We start from the raw sequence: 25,018 nt of genomic DNA, 5'->3' as shown, positions 1-25,018 counted from the left end.
TAATCCAGTCCATGATTGATGGACATTTGACACCCATCAACATTTTCTAAACACACCATGCACTTTCTCATCTCTGTGTTTTTGCTGAAATTGCTGCCTCAGTTTCTTGAGGTAAAATATTTTGCCCAACAAAATTTGGTATCATGGAGGCTATTACTTCTCCATCAAATCTTTTCCCAAACTCTCATTATTGGCAAAAAGAATGAATTGTCTTCTTTGAGTCTCCTAGTATCTTATACTTATTTCTTACACAGCATTTATGATATAGTATAGTGAATGTATCATACCAAGTTTAAGAGAGAAAAAGTAATACCGTTTTCTCACTCATCACAAGGGGCATGACTGGAACCCCTATAACAAAAGACAGGTTAAAAGGAAAAACAGTAACAAATTTATTAACATTTTATGTGACATAGGGGGCCTTCAAAAACAAAGGCCCAAAGACCAGGGAAAACTCTCTATGTTTATGCTTAGGTTCAAATATGAGTGGACACTCATGAAGAAATATAAATGGACAAAAAGAGTATTATCTCATTGTAATAAATTGGAGAGAACTGAGCAGAGATCTTTATTGGCCTCTCTGTGTAGTGTCTGTTTCATCCAGTTATAGATAGGGTAGCACACCAGTTACATGAGGTTCTTATGACCTGTTTTGAGGAAAAGTAAGCCAGATAATTGCTTTATAGCTGGCTCTCACAAAGAAAAGAGAGGGGAAGTCACAGAGTGACTCCAAGGTGCTATATTTTGGGATAGCATGTTCTGAGCCCTGGCACAAGTAAATTTAATGATCCTTGAGATTAGAGACCCTCCCTGATAAGATAGAGATGTACCTTCTGTCTGTGTCCTGGACTGGTGGTCTACTATATGGGTTCATAAGATTCCAGGCATAAATTACTTCTTCCTTTCCCTCCTCTCTCTCTCTCTCTTTTCTTGGAATAACAACATAATAATAGGAGTAATTAACAAGAAAGAAAACAAATTAAATCAGACATTATTCAGAGTGTTGGAATAAATTAAACTTAAATAGATGTCTCTGAGTGCTTGAGCATATGAATATTATCAACCACTGTATATGTGGTTATTGATGTGTGCTTTACTACGTTGAGTACGTTTCTGTGTATGTATATAATATATATTATGTTTCTATGTATGTATATAATACTTAAATATTTTAATATGGAAATAAATCATTGCCTCCAGCACGCTCATTACAAATGAATTCATATCTCAATTAAATTGAGTTGTAAGCCACACAGTTGATTGCTCCAAAGAGCTCATTATAAATGCATATGACTCTTAATGGCTCCAATGGGAAGAGATCCCTTCATTAATGATGAATGTTACCACTTTTAATTGAAACAAGGTTACCTTTGGCATTAAGGTTACATAAGATGCTGTCAAAGCAGTTATGGCTTTATAAATTTAAATTAGGATGTTCTGGTCAGAACAGGTTTCTAAAATTAGATTGGAAAATGGGACAGATGTAAATAGAGTTCCTCTACACAAAGAAATACGATTGTAAGACATTACTTTTGTGATGTGTTTTTAACAGTTTTATCTTTCTGTAATTATAGTTGATTTTGGAAGCTACTGTTTTTTCGTCAAATGCTACTGTTGCTCTAGATGACATCAGTGTATCCCAGGAATGTGAAATTTCCTATAAATCACTACCAAGGACCAGTACACAAAGCAAATGTAAGTTTTTCCTTGTCACTGTTGCTATTTTAAACATTGAATTAAGCTCTTCTCCATATCAAAATATAAAATATGTTAGAGTCACGAATACCTAATACAGCATGTGGATTATATCACCTGTTCTTGAAACCTAAGATATATATACATTTTTTAAATGGTAAACATCTGGTCTATCATAGTCTAGTCCTTAGCCCTGTCTTCCAGTAATACGGAAAATGTTCTATGCTTGCAGCTGAAATTATTACATCCAAATATTTAAATTATAAATGTTATGAAAAAATTATAATTGTTTTGCATGTTTTAAATACACTTTTTAAATATTCACATCTCCATTAATTTTATTCAGAACTTCAAATGAGCATGTAATAGTATTCATATTTAAGAATCACCCAGGAGTTCAAAAGAAACAAAAATGTTGTGTTTGGAAAAATGATGTAAGGCCAACCAAAAATTTAAAACTGGTACTTAAAATTCTGTGTCTCTATTCAAAATTTAGTATTTTCAAATCACAGATGGAGTTTGTCTAATTCTTTGACTAAATTTTTTGGAGAGAATATCAATTAAAGGCCAGAAATGTTGCCATAAAAATGAATCTCATATAGGCAACTATGTATTTTAAAACCTAATCATTATTTAGATTCTGGAATCAGTGTACACACTGAAAGAGTTTACAGTGTATCTTCGATTACTTTCTTTTCCCAATACTAATTGATGTTTCTCTCTGACCACTCCTGCCCTCAGATCTCAATGAATAAGTAGACAATATTAAAAAAATGTTTTCTGAAAAGTGTCACACTTTATTTTTCTTAATCTATATCTGTGGAAAATATTTGCATGTGAAAATCAGACATAATGTATATTCCTGAGTTATATTTACTTACACAACATATTTAGTGAGTGGAACAGTTGCATTCTTACAGGAGCTGAATGGACTATCAAGAAAAATTTGGGGCACATGATTCTGGATTGAGACGAAGATTCAAGAATTTTTAATTAAAGGTCCTTTATTAAAGACATCTTTCATTCGAGAGATTGTATATTTCTGGGTACTAACTTATATTGGGTTAAGGTGCATTTACTTTATTCGGAATGCGTGTTCTGCATGCATAATAGACCATTCTAAGCTCTGTGTGTGTGTGTGTTCATGCAAATATGTGTTCATGCAAGTGCGTGTTCATGCAAGTGTGTGCATGTGTGCACGTGTGCCTGTATGTTTGCGTATGTGTGTGTCCGTGCATGTGTGCATGCATGTGTGCATGTGTGTGCACGTGTGTGTGTGTATGATTCTGATAGACACTGAAGAGTGCAGAGCAGCAGATTTAATGATTCATTTAAAGATTCACGAGTTCGGCCAGGCGCAGAGGCTCACACCTGTTATCCCAGCACTTTGGGAGGCCGACGTGAGTGGATTCCGAGGTCAGGAGATCAAGACCGTCCTGGCTAACTCGGTGAAACCCTGTCTCTACTAAAAATACAAAAAATTAGCCAGGCGTGGCGGCAGGCGCCTGTAGTCCCAGCTACTCGGGAGACTGAGGCAGGAGAATGGTGTGAACCCGGGAGGCGGAGCTTGCAGTGAGCCGAGATCGCGCCACTGCACTCCAGCCTGGGCAACAGAGGGAGGCTCCGTCTCAGGGAAAACAAACAAACAAACAAATTTTTACTAGTTTTTAAGGTTTAAACAGGATTACCTTATTTTTGTTGTTTAATTAAAGATTTTCTTTCTCCTAATGAAATACCACATCACCAGAATCGCAATAGCTGAACGGCATTAAAGTTGACATTGAAGAGCATTCCCTTGTAATGTAGTACTTGGAGGTGTAGGGACAGAATGGTGTGACAAAAACCTTTCCTCACCCATCATAAGGGTCACAGCTGACACTCCCAGAATGAAAGACAGTTTAATAGGGGGAAAAGCATAACCAATTTGTTTATCAAAGTTTTACTTGATACAGGAGCCTTCAGAAATGAAGATGCAAAGACCCAGAGAAAACCATGTGTTTTCTTTTACTTTTTCATTTTTATTTGTTTTTCATCCCCTTTTCCTAGTCAGAAAACTGTGTATTTTTCTGCTTAGTTTTGGTGAAGAACAAACAACCATTTTGAAATGTGACTGGACAAAAGGGTATGATCCAATGGTAACAGACTGAACAGGGAAATTTAGCAAAGCCTCAGTGTTCAGAGTCTCCTTGACTCCTTTGTGTAGAATTTCTCCCCCCTCTGGGAACAGGGAAGGACCCCTCTAGAATGAGGCTCTTGTTACCTAGTTTCAGGCAAGATAAGCTAGATAATTTCTTTATGACCAGCGCTCACAAAGAAAGGTCAGGGAAGATCAGAGTGACCTTGCTCCTGGGGTACCTCCCGATCTCCTTCAGTTCAATGTACTTTGGGGTAGCCTTTCCTAAGCTCTTACTGAGACAAACGTGTGGTTAAAGGTTTTAAATCATTACTAAAGTTAACCTTAACTAAAGTTATTGAGACTACTTGATCTTGCTTATGGAGAGTTCTTTTTCATAAATTCACTCAGGATTCATGGATGCGTGCTTCTATTTGAACAGCAGATCAGTTGAATTGATTATATATCTAATTAGGACAAATTACATGAATGATTCCTGAAAGATCAATGGATGTACACAAAGGAAAAAAAAAAGAGTTTCTTATTGTTTTTGCAAATATGTCCAGTTGACAATTATAGGATCTCATTTGTGGAATTCAGTATTAGTAATGGGCAGAAGTTTATGGAGAGAAACTGAAAGGAATATTTAAAAACGTGCCATGCTCCATTGACAGTACATTGTTATATGTATGAAGCAGAATGGCCAAAGATTTACCCAGATTACCCAGACCCTGTACAGGACTTGAAGCTTTTGAAATATTTAATTGGCATACAAATGGCCGCACCACTTCAAAGCAATCTTCAAGCTGTAGTTTTCTGCTCACAGTTCACATGATGAAAATCGCAAGTATTGCTTTGATTTCACCTTTAATCAAGCTGCTTCTCCTTCAGAATGTTTAAAAGCTAGTGTTGATGAAACAATTATGCGTTCTGTTTATTTGTTAAAGGGAGAGAGCCTGTTTTACGCTCTTAATCTCAATTTTGAAGCCAGATTTGTGCCAGGTGAGGATGCAGGTTGTATTTCATCTAGGAAGATCCATGATTTTCCACCTGAGTGCCCAAAGGGAGCACATGAAACTAATTGCTGTGAGTGCATTACTGACTCCTTCGGCAAATATTTATATGTACATATTTACTCTCTGAATGTAAAGTGCACACTACTCAAGTGAGCATTGTTTGATGAAGACAGAACAGAGACCTCTTCGTGATGGAAATGACTTGCCAGTGAGAACAAACCAGATTTGCTTTAAACTAGAGGCGATGAATGAAAACGTCCTGCTAACTTTCAGTTTTGCTGTGTTGGAGTATAACATTTGAAATAAATGCAGGATAGAGCTCAAAACACAGGAACAAGGATGTATCTAGCCAGTCATAGAAAAATAAGTACTACATGATACCACTTATATGAGGTATCTACATCGTCAAGTTTCTAGAATCAAAGAGTAAAATTGTGGTAACCAGGTTCTGGGAGGAGAGGAAGTGGAAAATTACTATTCAACAGGCATACGTTTTCAGGCAAACAAGATGAATAGATGAAAAAGATCTAGACATCTGCTGTATAACATGGTACCTATGGTCAATAACAATGTATTGTACACTTAAAAATGTGTTAAGGAGGTAGATCTGGCTGGGTGTGGTGGCTCGAGCCAGTAATCCTTGAGCTTTGGGAGGCTGAGGTAGGTGGATCACTTGAGGCCAGGAGTTCAAGACCAGCCTGACCAACATTGCAAAACCCTCTCTCTACTGAAAATATAAAAATTAGCAGGGCATGGTGGCACATGTCTATAATCCCAGCTACTCAGGAGGGGCGGGTTGCATTGAGCTGAGATCACACCCACTGCATTCCAGCCTGGGTGACAGAGTGAGACCCTGTCTGCCACCCCTCCCATAAAAAAGAAGGTAGATCTCATGTTTTCTTATCACAATATATGTATTATGAACATTTCTTTATTATATTATTTTTAACATCATAGTATTCTTATTAAGCACTTGCTATTTCAGTACAACTAGCAGTAGAAGGCTTTATAATGCTTACGAATGTTATTTCAAATGATAGTGTACAAATAAATAGTTCTGTGGTCACAAAACTGTAGACCCTGGCTAGTTTTATATATTTTTCCACCTTTGAGAGTCTCCTTTCAGTTTGTCTTTTTCCAGGGCAATGCCTGCATTCTTTCTGCATTCTACTTAAACAATGCTAAAACTATCGTAGCATCCCTGAAAAAGTAATATAGAAGAAGAAGAAAGAAAAAAAGAAGGGTGTGTGTTGGTGGATAAGCTTTTCCAGAAGTATTTAAATAACTGTGCTATTGAACACAATAAAAAAGGCAAGAGGAAAGGCAAGAGAAGCATTCCATCTTATTGATTACCCATACCCGAGGTGTAAACCAAGGTGGTTTTGAGTCAGGACAATGGAGGAACACAGACATTTTCCGGAAGTGTGGTGGGGCAAAGAATTAGAGAGACTGTTTCCTCTGCATTCAAAACATACATGAGAATGATCAGAACAATCAGGGCCATTGCTGAGTGCTAATACATTGGCAAGCAGCCATGCTCTGTGACCCACAAGAAACCTTATGTGCATCTTTTCTATATCAAGAGATTTGGTAAAGAAGAAAGTCTGATCATTTCCCTCAAGAAATGTAATCTGTTACAGAGATCTCAGAAATAAATCTGAACATAAAAGACCAATTAAGTTTTGATAAAGGCACCAAGAGGACACAACAGGGAAAAAACAGTCTCTTCAGTAAATGGTGCCGGAAAATCTGGACGTTCCCATGCGAAAGAATGAAATTGGACCTTTGTCTTACACCATCCACTTAAATAAATTCAAAATGTAAGAAAGTCCTATATTTAAGACCTGAAATCATTAAATTCCTAGAAGAGAACATAGGGGAAAAACTCTTTGACATTGGGGTTGGCAATGATTTTTTAATATCACACCAAATGCCCTTGCTACAAAAGCAGAAATATATAATGGGATTACCTCAAACTAAAAAGCTTCTGCACAGTAAAGGAAACACTCAGCAAAATAAAATAGCAACCTGCATATTGGGAAAAATATTTGCAAACCATATATCTGATAAGGGGTCAATATTCAAAATTTATGAAGATTTTATACAACTCAGAAATAGATAAATAGATAAAAAATGGGCAAAGGCTCTGAATGGACATTTCTCCACAGAAATCATAAAAATAATTAACTGGTATATGAACAAATATTCAACATTTCTTTGGCATTAATCATCAGGGAAATACAAATTCAAAACTCTTTTAGATACCTCTTCATATCAATTAGGATGGCTATAATAAAAAAAGGGTAACAAATTTTAGTAAGAGTGTGGAGAAAAGAGTACTCATATACTGTTGGTACAAATGTGAATTGTGCAGCCATTATGGAATATGGTATGGAGGTTTCTAAAGAAATTGAAAATAAAACTACCTTATGATTTAGCAATCCCTCTTTTGGGTATATACCCAGAAGAAATGAAATTCCCATCTCAGAAAGCTATCTGCACTCCCATGTTCACTGCAGGATTATTCTTGATAGCCAAGATATGAAAACAACCTAAGTGTCTGTTATGGACAGATAGATAAACTGTGGTATTTACAAAACAGTGGAATATTATTCAGCCTTAAAAAAAAGAGATTCTGCCTTTTTTTGCATCCTGGGTGAATCTGGAGGAAATTATGCTAAGTGAAATAAGCCAAACACAGGAAGGAAAATATTACATGATCTCAATTATGAGTGGCATCTAAAAATTGTATACAGTTATAGATAATGAAACAGTGGTTATCAGAGGCAGGGGCCAAGAGAAAGAAATGGAGATATGTAGATCGGAGGATATGATGTAGCAGATATGGAGGAGAAATGTGTCTAGGGATGGAATGTACATGAGGACTACGGTTAATAATACTTTCCTGGATTTGAGTTTTCAGATTTGTTAAATGAGTGAGTTTTAGCTACTCTTGCCACAAAATAAAAGAAAAAAAGGGGTAATTATGTGAGATAACGGATATTTAATTTGCCTCGCTGTAATAACCTCTATATGTATCTCATAACCTTATGCCATGTATGTTTGATATACACAATAAAATTTGTTTTAAAAATTAAGAAAAGAAGCTTAGTCTATGAGGGAAGAAATGTATCGGTTTAATAGTTTTGTAATGATTACTGGATTAGAGATGTAAACAAGTAGCTATTTTAAGTCTAGGAAGTTGGAGAATATATTCAATAGAAGGTATGTAAGTCCTCAGCAGGAATTTCTTAAGATGTTTTCTAGTTTTCTTGCTGTTTAAGAAGAGTGTCTATTGCAAGTTCTGCCAGCGATTAAAAGTTCTAGGCCTGTCTCTGATATACATTAAGACTGTTACCAAATGTACATGGTTTAAGAACCTTACCTATATAGTCTTCTAATCATCAAATATAAGAAATAGGTACTATTTTCCTAATTTTACGAACTTTCTTATCATTTAGTTTTCTTATCAGAATTCCATTTTAAACACAGTCTGCCTCCAAAACCTATATTTCTTTTTTTTTTTTTTTTTTTTTTTTGAGATGGAGTCTCGCTCTGTTGCCCAGGCTGGAGTGCAGTGGCACAGTCTGGGCTCACGCCTCCCAGGTTCACACCATTCTCCTGCCTCAGCCTCCCGAGTAGCTGGGATTACAGGTGCCGGCCCCCCTTGGCTAATTTTTTTTGTATTTTCAGTAGAGACGGGGTTTCACCGTGTTAGCCAGGATGGTCTCGATCTCCTGACCTCGTGATCTGCCCGCCTCAGCCTTCCAATGTCTAGAAGTTTAATGAATGAATGTCTTTAAAAAATAATACTTAATCCTTTATCCTTAGTAATTATTTCTTTAGTTACATTACATTTTATAAATCTGAAATGTATTAAATAGCTTTTAATTCTTATAGTGCTTTTCAGGGACTTAAAAGATAATTTTTCAGACATAAAAGGAAAATAAAAGATCACTATTTGGATAATGGACCCACCCTCATATGAAATTGAATTAGAAAATTAGCAAATGAGCTCCAGTTCTCTAAAGTCTTATTTTAAGTTCTTTTTTTTTTTTTTGCCTGCTTTTTTTGAAAAAGCTAATTTTATACTGTGAATCTGTTTATTCATAGAAATGCTAATTCTTCATCCCCATTTTTGTGAATGCTTTCATTAAAGATTCTGGCAATGAGTGGAGGTGAGGTAAAGACACAGTGAAGAATATGGAGAAATAGGAGTCTTTTTTTTTTTTTTTCTTGTCTTCTTTGTAGCAAAAAGGTTTGAAGGAAGCATGCAAAATTTAGGCTGTGATTCTAGTGTTGAAAAAACGAACATATCACTTCTCTTATAAAGACCTTAATTGCTTGAAAAAACAGGGGTTTCTTATGAGGAGGAAAAGGCAATGCCACTCTCAGGATTTCTGTTTATGAACTTAAATCCTCCTAAAAAGGACCATTGCTATTCTTGAATTTCAAACATTTAATATTTTAATACTATTTACTTGAATTTTTCTCACTTTCACAACCATGTTTAACACAATTTACTTTCTCTTTTACATGAGACTGATTATGGCCTACCTTAAATGGGTTATTAAGTTTGCTAAAAATTTAGATCTTCAGTGCCTTGAAATATCTTCAGATTTTATAGACAAAAATAGCAAATATAAATTGTAACCAATTTTGGTAAATGAGAGAAAAACAGTTAATGGATTTGTTCAAGAACTGTTTGGGATACATAGAGGTTAGGAAGTTTTGCAGAATTTTGATAGCCTTGGATAATTTAATTGAATGTTTCCATATTTATTTATATTATGATATAAAAGCACAATTACTTAAATTGTAACCCAGGTGGCCAGGTTTTCAAGGAGTCTCTCTCTCTGCCAGTTAAAACACCACACACTGACTATGATGTTAAATTGTCTCTGATATTTTAATCATAACTGAAGGACTGAAATACCTACATAGCATGACACATACAACATATTTCAACAAAACTTCTCTGAAACTTCAGAAACTTTAAGGGACAGGCTGCAGGGTGAATCACTGTTGGATACAATTTTTGTCTGGGCAGGGTGGAATTACAACGTATCAGAAAAGTTCAATGCCAAGAGTGGATTTTAGACCTGGACTCACGTTGCCATTTATGAAGAACTAGACAAATACTCTGTATGTTTTCATTTAAGGGAGTGTTTAACATGATGTGCATATCTTAGCTCTCAAGCCAAACTTGGCATCAGGACAAACCCTAAAAGGAGGCAGATTGGAAGTGAGCTCCAGAGAGCAGAGCCAGTACCTAGGTGTCTTCCCATAATTCCAGTGTTCTGAAAAGTCCATTTCTCCTAGACAGGTTATTTGATGTAGAGGCCAATCATAATGCTACCTCATCATTTTTGAAAACTTATCTTTATTTTTCTTATATCAAAATTGTTACTCTAAATTGTTTCTTTAGTATAGGTTATTGAAATACTATTTATAAGTTCCTATTTTTGTGAGCAAATACTTAGTTTCCTCAAGACCGAAATAAATAATGCTACTGATCAAGAATAATTGCATTACTCTGCGCTGAGTCTTATGTTTTCTTTTATTACATAAATTCAGAGAGAAGGCTTGAATTTCCTATAACAACTCTCTGCTCTATATTTTTTTGAGAAGTGTTTGTGTGTGTGTGTGTGTGTGTGTGTCTTAGTCTTTGAATTAGGACTATTTTTTCAGTGTATTTTCTGAAAAATGTTTCTGAGTAGGCCTTTTTGGCTAGAGTGGAGATATTTGATCTTAATTATAATATTAAAGGCTTTCTATGATGTGTCTCTCTGTATAATTACAAATTACTTTTAATTTAATAAGACCTGGGAAAATTAGCTGCTGTTTTCTATGTTCTATCTTATGTTCTTTTTCCATAGCCCTGAATACAAGGAAAAAAAGTCTCAAAATATGCATAAATTTGCTAATTATTGAGTATCTTTCTTTTTTATTAAATGCATATTGGTAAATAAGTCTCTGTAGGGAAAAAGGCTATCTGGTTATTTTTCCTTAGTAGACTGGATTTCCATTCTCTTCTCATTGTCCTCAAGTTTAAAATCTTGACAACTATTTTCTAGTCAGACAAATCCCTCTAGACAGACGTCATTGTGAAAGACCCTAATGGGAGATTGTTTCTGGTGAAGGCTTGTCATTTCTGTGGCATAAAACCAACAAGTGGAGAAAACGTCCATTCACCCTCATTTATGGAAGTCATTGATCACTGATAAAGAAAAGTGAAAAGTATTTCTATAGACAGGTAAAATCTGATAAATAACCCATGATATTTTGATCAATCTTTGCTGCAGATAATCATGTTGTTAAATTAGGAGAATTCAGGATAGTAGTGAAAATAAGTGATCCTTCTTCCTCAGTTGAAAATTCTATTGAGAATAAAAGTCAGGCATTTAATAAGAAAGGCTTTTTCTGTGATTATTTAAGATTAAATTCCAATACATTAGATTATTAATGGTGACTCTGGAGACAGTGGATTTTTTTTTCTGTGTCATTACTTTGAGCTTGGATGGGATATTATTTTTTTGAGAAGATCATTGTTCTTCTTCTCTCTTAAAATTGTGTTAGAAGTATTAGCAGCTTTCCTTTTCTTTTTGTTGCTTATATGCTGAAACTATTCAGTTCTTCTCTTTTCTCCCGTGCCACTACTCTTGTTGATTTTGTTTCCATTTTCAGGTTAGCAATGTGTGTGATAGGTAAAAGGGGGGCGTACAGAGCCTTCCCCATCTTACACCAAGTGTTCCAAGCATCCAAGCAGTTGATGTCTCCCTGCCTTGCAGAAACACACCACTGTAGGGAGTGAAATGTACATTGCTTCTGATGTGATAGAATTATCTCTTTGGGATATAGGTTTAAAGATACCTAAAAGACCACAGAATAATTTACTTAATTTATATAGTATAAATACTCACTTGCTTACTTTTAAGCACTTACTTTATAGCTGACAGTGTTTGAAGTAAATTTGCATGCACAAGCTAATTTATAGCTCTGTAAAATAAGGTATAAAGAGGATTAATATTAGGGCCCTGCTTCCTAGCTGGGGAGAGACTGACACTTATAATGAGTGAATAAATTATGTACTATTTTTAGAAGGGATGTATGCTGTAGAGAAAAAATGAGGCAAGGAAAGGGCAATGGGGGAAGGCAAGGGAACTTTGCAGTTTCCAGGAGAGTGGTCATAGTACATCTCAGTTACAAGGTGGCAGTGAAACAAAGACTTGAGAAGGTGAGGAAACAAGCTTTGAGATATCTCTGGAAAGAGTGTTCTAAGAAGAAAGAAGGAACTAAGGGATTGGGACAGGAACACACCTGGTGAGTTTGAACAATTGCAAGGGGACCAATGTGACTGGAAGAGGTTGATTAAAGAGAACAAGTATAGGATAATAAGGCTGAGGAAGAGCAGCCCACCTAGAGCAATGGTTCCCAACATTGGCTGTGTGTGAGAGGCACTCCGAGTTCTTTGCAGCAACATGGATTGAGTTGGAGGGCAGAATCCTAAGCAAATTAACACAGAAACGGAAACCAAATACCACATGTTCTCAATCGTTAAGTGGCAACTAAAACATTGAGTGCACATGAACATAAATATGGACACAATAGACAATGGACTACTGGAGGGTGGAGAGGTGGGTGGGTTTAAAAACTACCTGTTGGGTACTGTGCTCACTACCTGGGTTATGGGATCTGTACTCCAAACCTTGGCATCGTTCAGTATTCCCATGAAACAAATCTGCACATGTACTCACTGTATCTAAAATGAAAGTCGAAATGAAAAGTCTTGAGGCAGGGCTAATTAAATCACAATCTCTAGGGTAGAATCCTGGCGTTCATAATTTTTAAATTATGTGCAACCAAGGTTGAGGACCATTTCAGCTGAGGCCTTATGGGTCATTGTAAAGACACTAGCTTTTAAATGAGACTGGGAGCATTTTGAACAGAAGACTTGCAAGATCTGACTTGCCACAATCACTGTGTTTGCTACATTGAAAAGGGATAGAAGGGGGTTGTTGATGCCCATCATCAATGACAACCTGTAACAAAATTGGGTTTATTGATAGTTGCTAAGCAAGGAAAATGGCCTACCAGGAAAAACTGGGATGTGGCTTAGCAAGAGGAACTTGTTCTAGGATTTGAACTTGTGTTGGGTAGTTTACAGAAGGGCTCAAGGAAGCAAGAATTTTCTTTTGACTGGATGTTTTTTCAAAAAATAGGATAATTCTATAATTGTGTATCTAAATAAATTTTATTTAGGAGGTGAGAGAAATTGAACTGAAGTTATCATTGGTTAAAATACAATACTCATGTCAGTCAGGAAAGGGGAATGAATATTTGAGCACTTTCGAGTTTACACTGTGATCTTTTTTTTGTCTGTGTTCAGAAATGAATAGAGTGACCTTCTTTTTGTCTGGTTTTATTTATCAGTCTACAGAGTGACCTTGTTTGATGTTGTTGATCTGTGCAAATATTTATGTTCAATGGAAGATGACTACAGCTTAACTGTTATTGTCGGTTCAGGTACTAGCAACACCAAAGTCTAGATGACATTACCAGCAAGCTCCCAACTGATGGCCAATGGCAAAAATGGAAGCAGAAAGAGCAGTTGGGGAGTATTCCAAGGACTGAATAAGGAAATGATGGTGACTTCAACTAGGTAGGGTGAGAGCAGTAGAGATGGTCAGAAGTGGGCAGATTCTGGATCTGTTTTGAAGGCAGGTAGAAGTGAAAAGCTTCGATAGAAGTGAATAAATAAAGATAATAAAGCAAATCAAAGAAATCAAACATTGGTTCTTCAAAAAGATCGATAAAATTGACAAACCTTTAGCTAAATGGACCAAGGGAGAAAGAGAGAGAGAGGGAGAGAGAGAGAGAGAGAGGGAGAGACAAAGAGAGAAGATTCAAATTACTATAATCAGAAATAAAAGTGGGGACATTACTATCAATTCTACGTAAATAAAAAAGATTATAAGAGAGTACCATATACAAGTGCATGCCACAAAATTGGATAACTTAAGTATAATAAACAGATTTCTAGAAATGTAAAACCTACCAAGACTAAAGCACAAAGAAATAGAAAATCTGAATGGATCTACAACTGGCAAAGAGATTTGATGAGTAATAAAAGATCTGCCAACAAAGTAAAGCCCTGGAACTGTCCCATTAGTATCAGTGGTGAAGTTTGCCACATATGTAAAAAAGAACTAACAACAGTCCTTCTCAAATTTTTCCAAAAATTTGAAGGAAAGGAATATTTTCTAACTTATTCAGTGAGGCCAGCATTACCCTAAGACTCAAGCCAGACAAAGGGACTGCAAAAAAAAAAAAAAAAGAAAAAAGAAAAAAGAAAAAAAAAGAAAACTGTGAACCCATATCCTTTATGATCATTTATGCAAAATCCTCAACAAAATATTAGCAAATTTATATCAGAAGCATATTAAAAAGATTATACAACATTACCAAGTGGGATTTTTTCCTGGAATGCAGGAATGGTTCAACCTAGGAATATCTATCTATGTAATGCACCACATTAACGGAACGAAGGAAAGAAAAAAACTCGTGATCACCTCAATTGATGCAGAAAAAACATTTGATACAATTCAATATTCAATTCAGGATAAAAATACTCAACAAACCAGGAAAAAAAGGAAACCACCTCAACATGATAAAAGCCGTATATGAAAAACCCACAGCTACATTATACTCATTGGTGAAAGACTAAAAGATTTTCTTTTAAGATCAGGAATAAGGTAAGGATGTCCATCCATATCCACGTTTGCCACTTCTATTCATAGTACTAGCAAAAGCAATTAGTTTAAAACATAACAAAAAAAGAAAATAATAGGAATAAAGACAATGAAATAAAAGTCATACAAATTGGAAAGAAAGAATTTTTACATGTAAATATCCCTGTAAGTTCTACAAAAAATCCTATTAGAACTAAAAAATGAATTCAACAAAATATAAAGTTAAAATACGAAAATTGGTTGCATTTCTGTACATTAGCAATGAACCACCCAAAAAGGAAATTAAAAATCCAATTTGTTTGCAATAACATAAAAAAAGAGAAAAAGTCTTTAGGAATTAAGATGGTGAAAGACTTGTACAATAAAAAATTTTTTAAAAATTTCTGAAAGAAACTTTAAAAATATAAATAATGAAAAGACATTCCATGTTCATGGATTAGAAGATTTAATATCCTTAAGATGTGAGTACCACTCAAAGTGATCTACAGATTCAATACAATCCCTATTAAAATACCAATCACATTTTTTTAGCTGAAATAGAAAATAAGTTCATATTGAATCTCAACCCCAAATAGACAAAATCATTCTGAAAAAGAGGAACAAAGTTGGAGGACACACACACACCCTGATTTCAAAACTTGTTACAAAACTACAGTAAACAAAACAGTATGGTACTACCAAAAAGACCAATGTATAGATCAGTGGAATAGATTACAGAGTCCAGAAATAAACCCTCACATATATGATCAAATGATTTTTTTTTTTTTTTCCGGCAAAGGTACCAACACCATTCAATTGGTAAAAACCAGTATTTTCAATACATGTTCCTGGGAAAACTAGATACCAACTTGTGAAAGTATGAAGTTGGATACTTACCTAACTTCATATTCAAAAATTAACTTAAAATCAATTCATAACCTAAATATAAGACCTAAAACTATAAAACTCTTAAAAGAAAATATAGGACAAAAACTTTATGATGCTGAGGTTGTCAGTGATTTAATGGATGACACCAAAGGCATAGGCAACAAAATAAAAAATAGACAAATTGGACTTTATGAAAACTTTAAAATTTTTTGCATCCTGAAACACTATCAACAGAGTAAAAAGGCAACCCCAAGAAGGGGAGAAACTTTTGCAAATTATATATCTGATAAGGGATTGATATCCACAATATAGAGAGAACTTCTAAAACTCAATAATAGACCAACAGCTCAATTCAAAAGTAGACAAAATATTTTAATGGATGTTTCTCCAAAGAAGATAAACACATGACCAATAAGCATGTGAAAAGATATCCAACATCACCAACATTAGGGAAATGCAAATCAAAACAATGAGATACCATCATGAACCCATTAGATTACTACCAAAAAAGTAAAAACCCAAAACAAAAAACAACCAAACAAAAAACCAATCCAGAAATTAGCAAGTGTTAGTGAGAGTGTGGAAATTGGAACTCGTGTGCACTGTTGGGGATGTAAAATGGCATAGCTACTGTGGAAGAGGAAAGTAGTTCTTTGAAAAAATTAAAAATATGATTACCATATGATTTGGCAATTCCAGCTTTGGGTATATACTCAAAATAATTGAAAGCAGGATCTCAAAGAGGTATTTGTACACTCATATTCATAGAAATATTATTCACAATAGCTAAAAGCTGAAAGTAACCCATTCATTCATTGACAGATGAGGGGATAAGAAAAATGTGGTGAATGTATACACTGGAATGTTATTCAGTCATAACAAGGAAAGAAATTCTGACATATGCTGTAAAGTGAATAAAACTTGAGGACATGACCGGGTGCAGTTACTGATGCCTGTAATCCCAGCACTTTGGGAGGCTGAGGTGGGTGGGTGGATCACCTGAGGTCAGGAGTTTGAGACCAGCCTGGCCAACATGGTGAAATCCCATCTCTACTAAAAATACAAAAATTAGCTGGGTGTGGTGGTGTACACCTGCAATCCCAGCTACTCAGGAGGCTGAAGCAGGAGAATTGTTTGAATCTGGGAAGTGGAGGTTGTAGTGAGCCGAGATCGCTCATGCCACTGCACTCCAGCCTGGGCAACAGAGCAAAACTCCATCTCAAAAATAAATAAGTAAAAAAACCCAAAAAACCAAAAAACCAAACTTGAGGACATAATGCTCAGTGAGATAAGCCAGTCACAAAAAGAAATAATGATATGGTTAGACTTATCTGAGGTACAGAGAATAGCCTAAATCTTAGAGACAGTAGAATGGTAATTTCCTGGGCCTGAGGAAGAAGGAAGTGGAGTATTCTTGTGTAATGGGTACAGATGTCAGTTTTGCGAGATGAAAAGAGTTTTGGACACGGATGTTGGTGATGGTTGTGCAACAATATGAATGCACTTAATACTCCTAAGTTGTGCACTTAAAATGGTTTAGATAATAATTTTATGTTATGTGTATTTTATGACAATAAAGAAAAAGTAGGGGAAGAAGCAAATAAGAAGAGGGCTTGGTATGCCATTGCTGGTTTAAAGATGGAAGGAGCCACATGAAAAGATAGGACAGGCAGCCTTAAGGAGACAAAAGAAATCCTGAGCAGACAGCCAGCAATAAAACAAGGACCTCAGTCTTAATAGCCACAAAAAACTGAATTCTGCCATCCACATAAATGAGAATAAGCCAGGAAGAAGATTTCCCCCCACAGCCTCCAGATAAGAGCCATTGTGACTTGCACTTTTATTGCTGCCTTGTGAGACCCTAAGCAGACAGCCATGCCCTGCCATCCTAGACCTCTGATCTACAGAAACTATGAGGTAATAAATGAGTGTGGCAAGTCCCTAGGTTGCGGTCGTTTGTTACATAGCAGTAGAAAACTGATAGAAACTAAAATAAAATATAACCAACTAAAATAAAATAAAACCAATGCCCTGGGTGTCAATAGAAAACAAATGCACCGGCAGTTATTTTCTTCCAGCACTCTAAAGATAACATTCCTTTTCTTTCTGGTTTCCATTGCATCTATTAAAGAGGTCTAATAATTATTCTTTGAAGGTGATTTATGCTTTTTTTTTTCCAGCTGCTTTTAACATTTTTCTCTCTGGCATAGATTTTCGGCAGTTTGGCTAGGGTGTGCCTTTGTGGGTTTTCTTTGTATTTGTTCTTTTGTGTTCACAGGGATACTTGAAATATGGCTTTATACTCTTTTCAGTTTTGAAATTTATTAGACAGATTTTTCTAATACTTCTTCAGTTCCTGGAAATACTGTATGCCTCACAATGAATTCTGAAAGAAGGCCAACATTATTTCAACAAACGATCAACAATAGAATTGTAAGACGGTGATAAAATAACTTACAACATCAGGCATACATAGTCATGAAATAAGATGGAACTATCAAACCAGGCTCGGTGGCTCTCACCTGTAATCCCAGCACTTTGAGAGGCTGAGGCAGGAGGATCACTTGAGCCCAGGAGTTCCAGACTAGTCTGGGCAACATGACAAAACCTCATCTCTACAAAAAATACAAACATTAGCTGGGTGTGGTGGCACATGCTTGTAGTCCCAGCTACTCAGAGGCTGAGAAGGAATGATCGCTAAAGTTTGGGAGGTTGAGGCTGTAGTGAACCATGATCATGCCACTGCACTCCAGCCTGGGCAACACAGTGAGATCCCATCTCAAAAAAAGAGAAAGATTGAATTATTAAATAGTGCTACAATATATGGGAATATTAATACAATTGCACTTGATTTGGGTTGTAAACATGGGTAGGGTTAATATAAATAATTCCTTATATCCTAGAGAGCAGGTTATCTTGGGTAATAAGAGATCCCTGTAACTTTTAACCAAGCAACCTGAGTTTTAACTTAAAATATTCATATTTTGGCTCTTTAGGTAATTGAGCTTTTACCAAGAAGTATAAAACATTTGAGATCATTAGCTTGGTCTGGGGAAAAAAATAATACATATATATACACACACACACACACATATATATATGCATATATATGTAATGCAAAGACAATATAAATAAACATTTAGCATGATAGAAAAAAAGTTACATTATTTAAAAAATGTATCACTAATTTCTGCCTACCCCCAGAGAAAAAATAGTAGGGTCTTTTACGAATCATACATTTTATTCATCTATATTACTATAGTATACCCTTAATGTGATTATCTAAAAAAAAATTATTTGTCTAATAACAACCCACCTCATGTCACTATAGCACTAACAGTCTTCTCACAAATATAAGCATAATAATGGGTACCGTTTTTAACGTGAGCTCATTAATACAATTTCACGTTTCAAACACAATTGTGGGTGCTCCTTAGAGACCCTGATGAGCCTAAGTTATATTTGCTTTTAAATATAAACATAAAGAAAATAAACATAGGTTTTTTGTAAGCCTGTACAAATTTGGTATGAATTGATATACAGTTATTGCTTGTATTTTTGTAATATTTTCCATAGCCTATTGAGTCCTCTTTAAGGACTCTGGAGTAACAAGAGTTCCTCATGGGAGTCATTTATCCAGTAACAACAAAACGTTCTCTTCTTTTTCACTGTCAGTCTTTAGTGCTACTCAAGCAGCCTTGGATTCTTTATTATTCCCAGTTTCTAAAATACAATTTCCATAATGACACTGTCACTCTATTACCATACATGAGCTGTCTGGACACTTCGATACTTTCTGCTTGTGAACTAGATCCCATCTTTTCTTTACTATTCAATGGTGTCTCTCCAGCAAATCCCACCCACTTTGTCCCTGTCTACTGTGTCTTCCCCATGAGCCTAGATAAACATGTTGTTCAACTCTCTTGACCCCATTTTCTATGACAGCTTTCTACCTTATTTCTCAGTTTTCCTTGATAAAGTCTTAGAAAGATGTTGTCAAAAGTTATTCTCTTCTCCAATATTTACTTAAATTCTCTCTATTCAGGCTTTTCCCCCTGTAATCAGGACCCACAAGGGCCTTATATTGTTACATCTAAAAGTCAATTCTTAGCCCTCATCCTGATTTGTACAGTGGTCCACCCTTATCTGCAGTTTTGCTTTCCACAGTCAACCTCAGTCTGAAAATATAAAATGGAAAATTCCAGAAATAAATTCACAAGTTTTAAATTGCACTCCATTCTGAGTAGTGTGATGAAATCTCATGCTGTCCTTATCTGTCCTGCCCAGGATGTGAATCATCCTTTTGTCCAGTGTATTCAGGCTGTCTATGACCACCCTGCTTGGTAGCCAACTTGATTGTCAGATAGAAAAGCAGCATATGTTATGTTCAGCATAATCCAGAGCTTCAGCCATCTACTAGGGGTTCTTGGAAAATATCCCTTGTAAATAGATGGGGATTACTAAAAGCAATATTTGCAGCTAACCACATTTTCCGTTTCCTGAAAACATTTTATTCACTTGGCTTTCAAGATGGCAAATTCCCTAGGTTTTCCTCAACTTCCTTGATTGTTCTTTCTCATCTTTGCTTGTTTTTCTTTCTGGCTCTGATGTCTAGACCTTAGATCTTTTATCTTCACTACTGTAGAAAACTAATCTAGTCTTCAGCTTTAAATGCCATTGATATGATCATGTCTCCCAAATTTATATCTCTAGTTTAAACCTCTTTCTTGAACTCCAGACTCAGATCTAACTTTCTATTAAACATCTTCCCCTGGACGTTTAATTGGGATCTTAAATTTTTCATACCCACCTGCAAGCTTCTGAGAGTTTCCTCCAAACATGGTCTTAGAGTATGCCCAGGGTTAGAAATGACAACACCATTCTTCAGTTGCTACAGGTAAACACTTTGTACTCATCTTTAACTCCACCCTTTTCCTTATACTCCACATCCAGTCAACAAGCATAGCTGAGTGTGGCTAGAGATAGAAAAACAAAAACAAACAAACAAAAACCCAGTGCCATCTGTTCTCACTTTACATTGGGGATTGCTGCCCTAAAGTGTGTTCTCAAGGTTACCCGGTAAGCATATGCAATTTCCCCAATCCATTGCCTCCCCTGCCTTCCTCAATGAATAACACATTTTTCATCTGTCTTCTTTAACATCTGTCTTCCACTTCTCTATTCCTAGCCTCAACTGTGATCTTACATACTATTTCACTGAAAAAATAGAAACAACCAGAAAAGAACTTTTAGAAGTTCCAGCACCACTTCTACCCACTTGTAAAGTCAGTCTTTTCTCCTGTACCCAAAGTAAACTGTCCATGTTTCTTATATGTAGAACCCCTTTCTGTTTGCCTGTTCAACAGCATTACTCCTGAAAGTTTTTCTACCAGTCTTTTCTATAAGCAAAAAAAAAAAAAAAAAGGTTTTTACCTCTCACATCTTAAAAATATCTTGTCTTGATCTAGTTTCTCCTTCCAGCTAATATACCATTTTTCTCTCATTTCCTTTACATTTTCCCCCTTTCCTTTATAGTACTTCAAAGATTTCACTGTATTCACTTTCTTTAACCTTTCTCTTCTGAATCTCCTTTTAACTCAGTCCAGTGAGGCTTTGGCTGTCACCATTCAATAGAAACTGTTCTTATCCAAGTTACCAGTGACCTAGATCCAGTGACCTATTCTCAATCTTCATTTGACGCAGATGGTATCACCCTCGTCCTTCAAATACTTAAACTTGACTTGGCTCCCATGGCCATGAGGCCCCACTCTTTGTTTTTTTTTTTTTTTTTCCTCCTATTTTTATGCCTTCTTTTTGTCGCTTTGATAATTTTCTAATTTATATCTCCCGCCTAAACTCCTCATGTGAACTTCAGGCTCATACATACAGCTCTCGACCTGACAAGATCACTTGAATACCCAATAGGAACAGCAAGTACAACATGTCCAAAATTGAGATTCTCTTTCCCCTAATCGCCTTCAAACCTGCCTCCCCACAGTCTTCCCCATTTCATGAATGCTACCTTCATTATTCCAAATGCTCAGATTAAAGACTTTGAAATCATATTAACTTCTCTTTTTCTCATACTACACCTTTGATACCAATTAATCCTGTCATGTCTGCTTTCAAAGTGTCTCCAAAAGGGCTCATTTTTGTCTTCATTGCTACCACCCTGTATTAGTCTGTTTTCACACTGCTCTAAGAACGGCCTGGGACTGGGTAATTTATAAAGTAAAGAGGTTTAATTGACTCACAGTTCTGCATGGCTGGGGAGGCCTCAGGAAACTCACAATCATGGCAGAAGGTGGAGGGGAAGCAAGGCATGTCTTACATGGTGGCAGGAGAGAGACAGAATGGAGGGAGTACAACTTTTAAACCATGAGATCTCATGAGAACTCACTCATTATAACGAGAACAGCATTGGGGGAAACCGCCCCCATGATCCAGTCTCATCCCACCAGGTCCCTCCCTCAACACGTGGGGATTACAATTCAAAATGAGATTTGGGTGGGAACACAGAGCCAAACCATATCACACCTTGACCTCGAATTCTCAATTCTTGTCTGGATTTTTGCAATATTCTTCCCCCTCCTTGTTTGTCCTCCACTCTCTTCAGTAAAGTCAGATGTTGTCACATCTCTGCTTAAAACATCCCAATTGTTTCCCATCTCATTCAAAATTATAGCCAAAAAAATTGAAGTGCCTGTCTAATTTAATGTCTTATTATTGTACTGTCACTCATTGTCCTTGTGATGCACTCGTCTCTGAATACATCTGAAATACATGAGAAGCATGCTTTGGCCTCAAGGCTTTGTCCCTGTGGTTCCCTTGGTGGTGAGTGTCTTTTCTTGCATAGCTGCACAACTTGCTTCCTCACCTACCCCCTTCAGCCATTTACCTAGTTGCCAAATTTTCTATAAAGTCTTCCTTGATCATTGACAAAATTACAGCCCTTTGTTCTAACATTTTCAATATTCTTCCTTATTTTATTTTTTTATTAGCCCTTTTACCATTACTTACTTATCTTGTGTTTTTATTGTTGTCTCCACTAATGTCCACACCCCCCTGGCTTTCATATGTAAAAATCCATGAGTACAGAGGTTTTCTTTCTTTTCCCTGCTATACTCTTAGACTTTATACTTGTGCAGACATATAGCATATATTTGCTAAGTTTTTGTCAAATGAATGAATAATGAATGAATGAGCACATAGTGGTTTTTACTCTCTGATGGTTGCCTACTTGCTTATGAATTTCCCACACTAGAGTCTAAGCTTTCCTTTTTCTCTTGTTGTGAGACGGAGTCTCACTGTCACCCAGACTGGAGTGCAGTGATGCGATCTTGGCTCACGGCAAAGTGGTAGTATACATAGATATTGAATATGGTGTCAAGTATTGTGAAGGGTCTACAATTTTACCTGACTGATAAGGAAACAAGTTAGCCTGCCATTGTTTCATGGATGCTGACAGAAGAGGTGAGATTCCTGTGTCACAGGCAGATGACTTTTTACTAATGGTATAGCAAATGTTGTGAGCAACATATTTCCATTGGTTCTCCTTGCTCCCCATGTCCCCTAAGTAAGGGGCCAATAGAGAGGTGCCGAGGTAGATAGATGTACACATGAAGCAGGCTTGCATCACCACTAAAGAGGCCTAACTTATGGAACTCAGATCTTTTATAATGGGCTGCAAATAAACTTGTCTGACCTTTTCTTTAGAAAGAGACATTATCTTTATTCTACAGGATAATAACTTGTCTTCTGTTGTAGAGGGAGTCACTATCTGACTTTCATAGCTCTGTTATTTAAATATCCTTGAAAGGATAGCCTGGAACAAAGGGGCAGTTAATGGCCCTGCTCATAACCTGTGTAGAAGCATAAGAGACCCATGAGGCATTATCTGCCATTGTCTGGATCTCAGGAGACCGTTTAAGCCATAGGTAGAATAGTGTAATTAATTATTCTTATTTCAAATACAATAATGATTTAATTACTTATGTATTGGCATTTTTAAAAGATTTAATTATTTCTATTCATTTATATAGACATCTTTAAAATAATTTTATGGTACTTTTGCAAACGTCTTACTATTGTATATTTTGTTTTAAATAATTAATAACTATTAACTATTGATGAAGTCTAGAGTTTAATTGCTTCAACCTTATGATAACTTCAAACACATAACCATTAGAATGCATGGAAAACCTGAAACTCAAAAGAATTACAATGTTACAGAACCTGTTCCAAAATAAATAATACAGTATTCATGTATTTGGAGTTTATAGCAAATGTTTAATCAAATAAAGGACAACGTCTATGAACCTAAGCCGACATACTAGAATACTCAATTAACTTTTGTCCTTCTTCATGCAACTTTCAGCAGGGTCACAAAATCTAGAGGAAAAAAAAAGTCTTTAAAGGAGCAAGAAGAGTCAATGTGGTGGACTTAACAGCTATTATTATTGTATGGTGTAACATATATTTCCAGAATGTGTCCTGTGGTCATACATGTTTTGATTTTGTGTCATTATCCATTAAAAACACATAGCATAATGCTTGCTATAGAATAGCTGTTTAAAAATTGTTATCATTATTAATGATTTAACTTAATAGAAGCTGTATAATTTTTAAGAGCATAGGCTTTGCCATTAGGTTTAGGTTAGAATCCTGACAATAATAATGAGCACTGAAAAATTACATGTCACTCCTCTTTCAACCTCATATTTCTCATATCTTCTAAAATAGGGGCACGGGCCAGGTGCAGTGACTCACGCCTCTAATCTCAGCATTTAGGGAGGCCCAGGCAGGTAGATCACTTGAGGTCAGGAGTTGAAGACCAGCCTGGCCAACATGGCAAAAACTCATCTCTACTAAAAATACAAACATTAACTGGGTGTGGTGGCAGGCACCTGTAATCCCAGCTACTCCGTAGGCTGAGGCATGAGAATTGCTTGAACCTGGGAGGTGGAGGTTGCAGTGAGCTGAGATCGCGGCCACTGCACTCCAGCCTGGGATATAGAGCAATACTCTGTCTCCAAATTTAAAAAAATAATAAATAAAATAAAATAAAATAAAATAAAATAGGGACATGGCCAAGCATGGTGGCTTACCACTTGTAATCCCTGCACTTTGGGAGGTCAAGGCAGGAGGACCCTTGAGCCCTCAGACCAGTGTGGGCAATATGAGGAGACCCCATCTCAACAAATTTTTTTTTTTTTTTTTTTTTTTTTTTTTTTAGTTAACCAGGCATGGTGGCATGTACCTGTGTTTTCAGCTACTCAGGAGGCTGAGGCAGGAGAACTGCCTGAGCCTGGGAGGTTGAGGCTGCCGTGACCCGAGATCATGTCACTGTACTCCAGCCTGGGTTACTAAATGAGACTTTGTCTCAAAAAAAATAAGATAGGGACAATAATATTTTCTTTGATATTTCATGAGGATTAAATCAGATGACATATGTATTAACAGATGTTTTTCACTTTGCATTTATGTTCTTTCTGGTTCAGATCTTTCTGTAAGTCACAATGGTAGCTCTAGGTTTTAACTTTTTACAATTACCACTCACATGTTCAGCTTTTGTT

At 36.1% G+C, this 25,018-nt stretch overlaps 1 protein-coding gene across 1 annotated transcript in view; it reads left to right on the top strand.

The window, feature by feature from the left end:
- MALRD1 (MAM and LDL receptor class A domain containing 1) overlaps positions 1 to 25,018 on the top strand; it is a 694,737-nt gene that overhangs the window by 122,063 nt on the left and 547,656 nt on the right. The window contains exon 14 of the mRNA XM_011972480.1: positions 1,575 to 1,695. Within this exon, the coding sequence (XP_011827870.1) occupies positions 1,575 to 1,695 (121 nt within the window). The remainder of the gene's footprint in view (positions 1 to 1,574; positions 1,696 to 25,018) is intronic.

Source organism: Mandrillus leucophaeus, unplaced genomic scaffold (genome assembly GCF_000951045.1).
Source record: "Mandrillus leucophaeus isolate KB7577 unplaced genomic scaffold, Mleu.le_1.0 Scaffold1295, whole genome shotgun sequence".
Taxonomy (NCBI): Eukaryota; Metazoa; Chordata; class Mammalia; order Primates; family Cercopithecidae; genus Mandrillus; species Mandrillus leucophaeus.
This window is presented reverse-complemented; position numbering and strand designations above follow the sequence as displayed.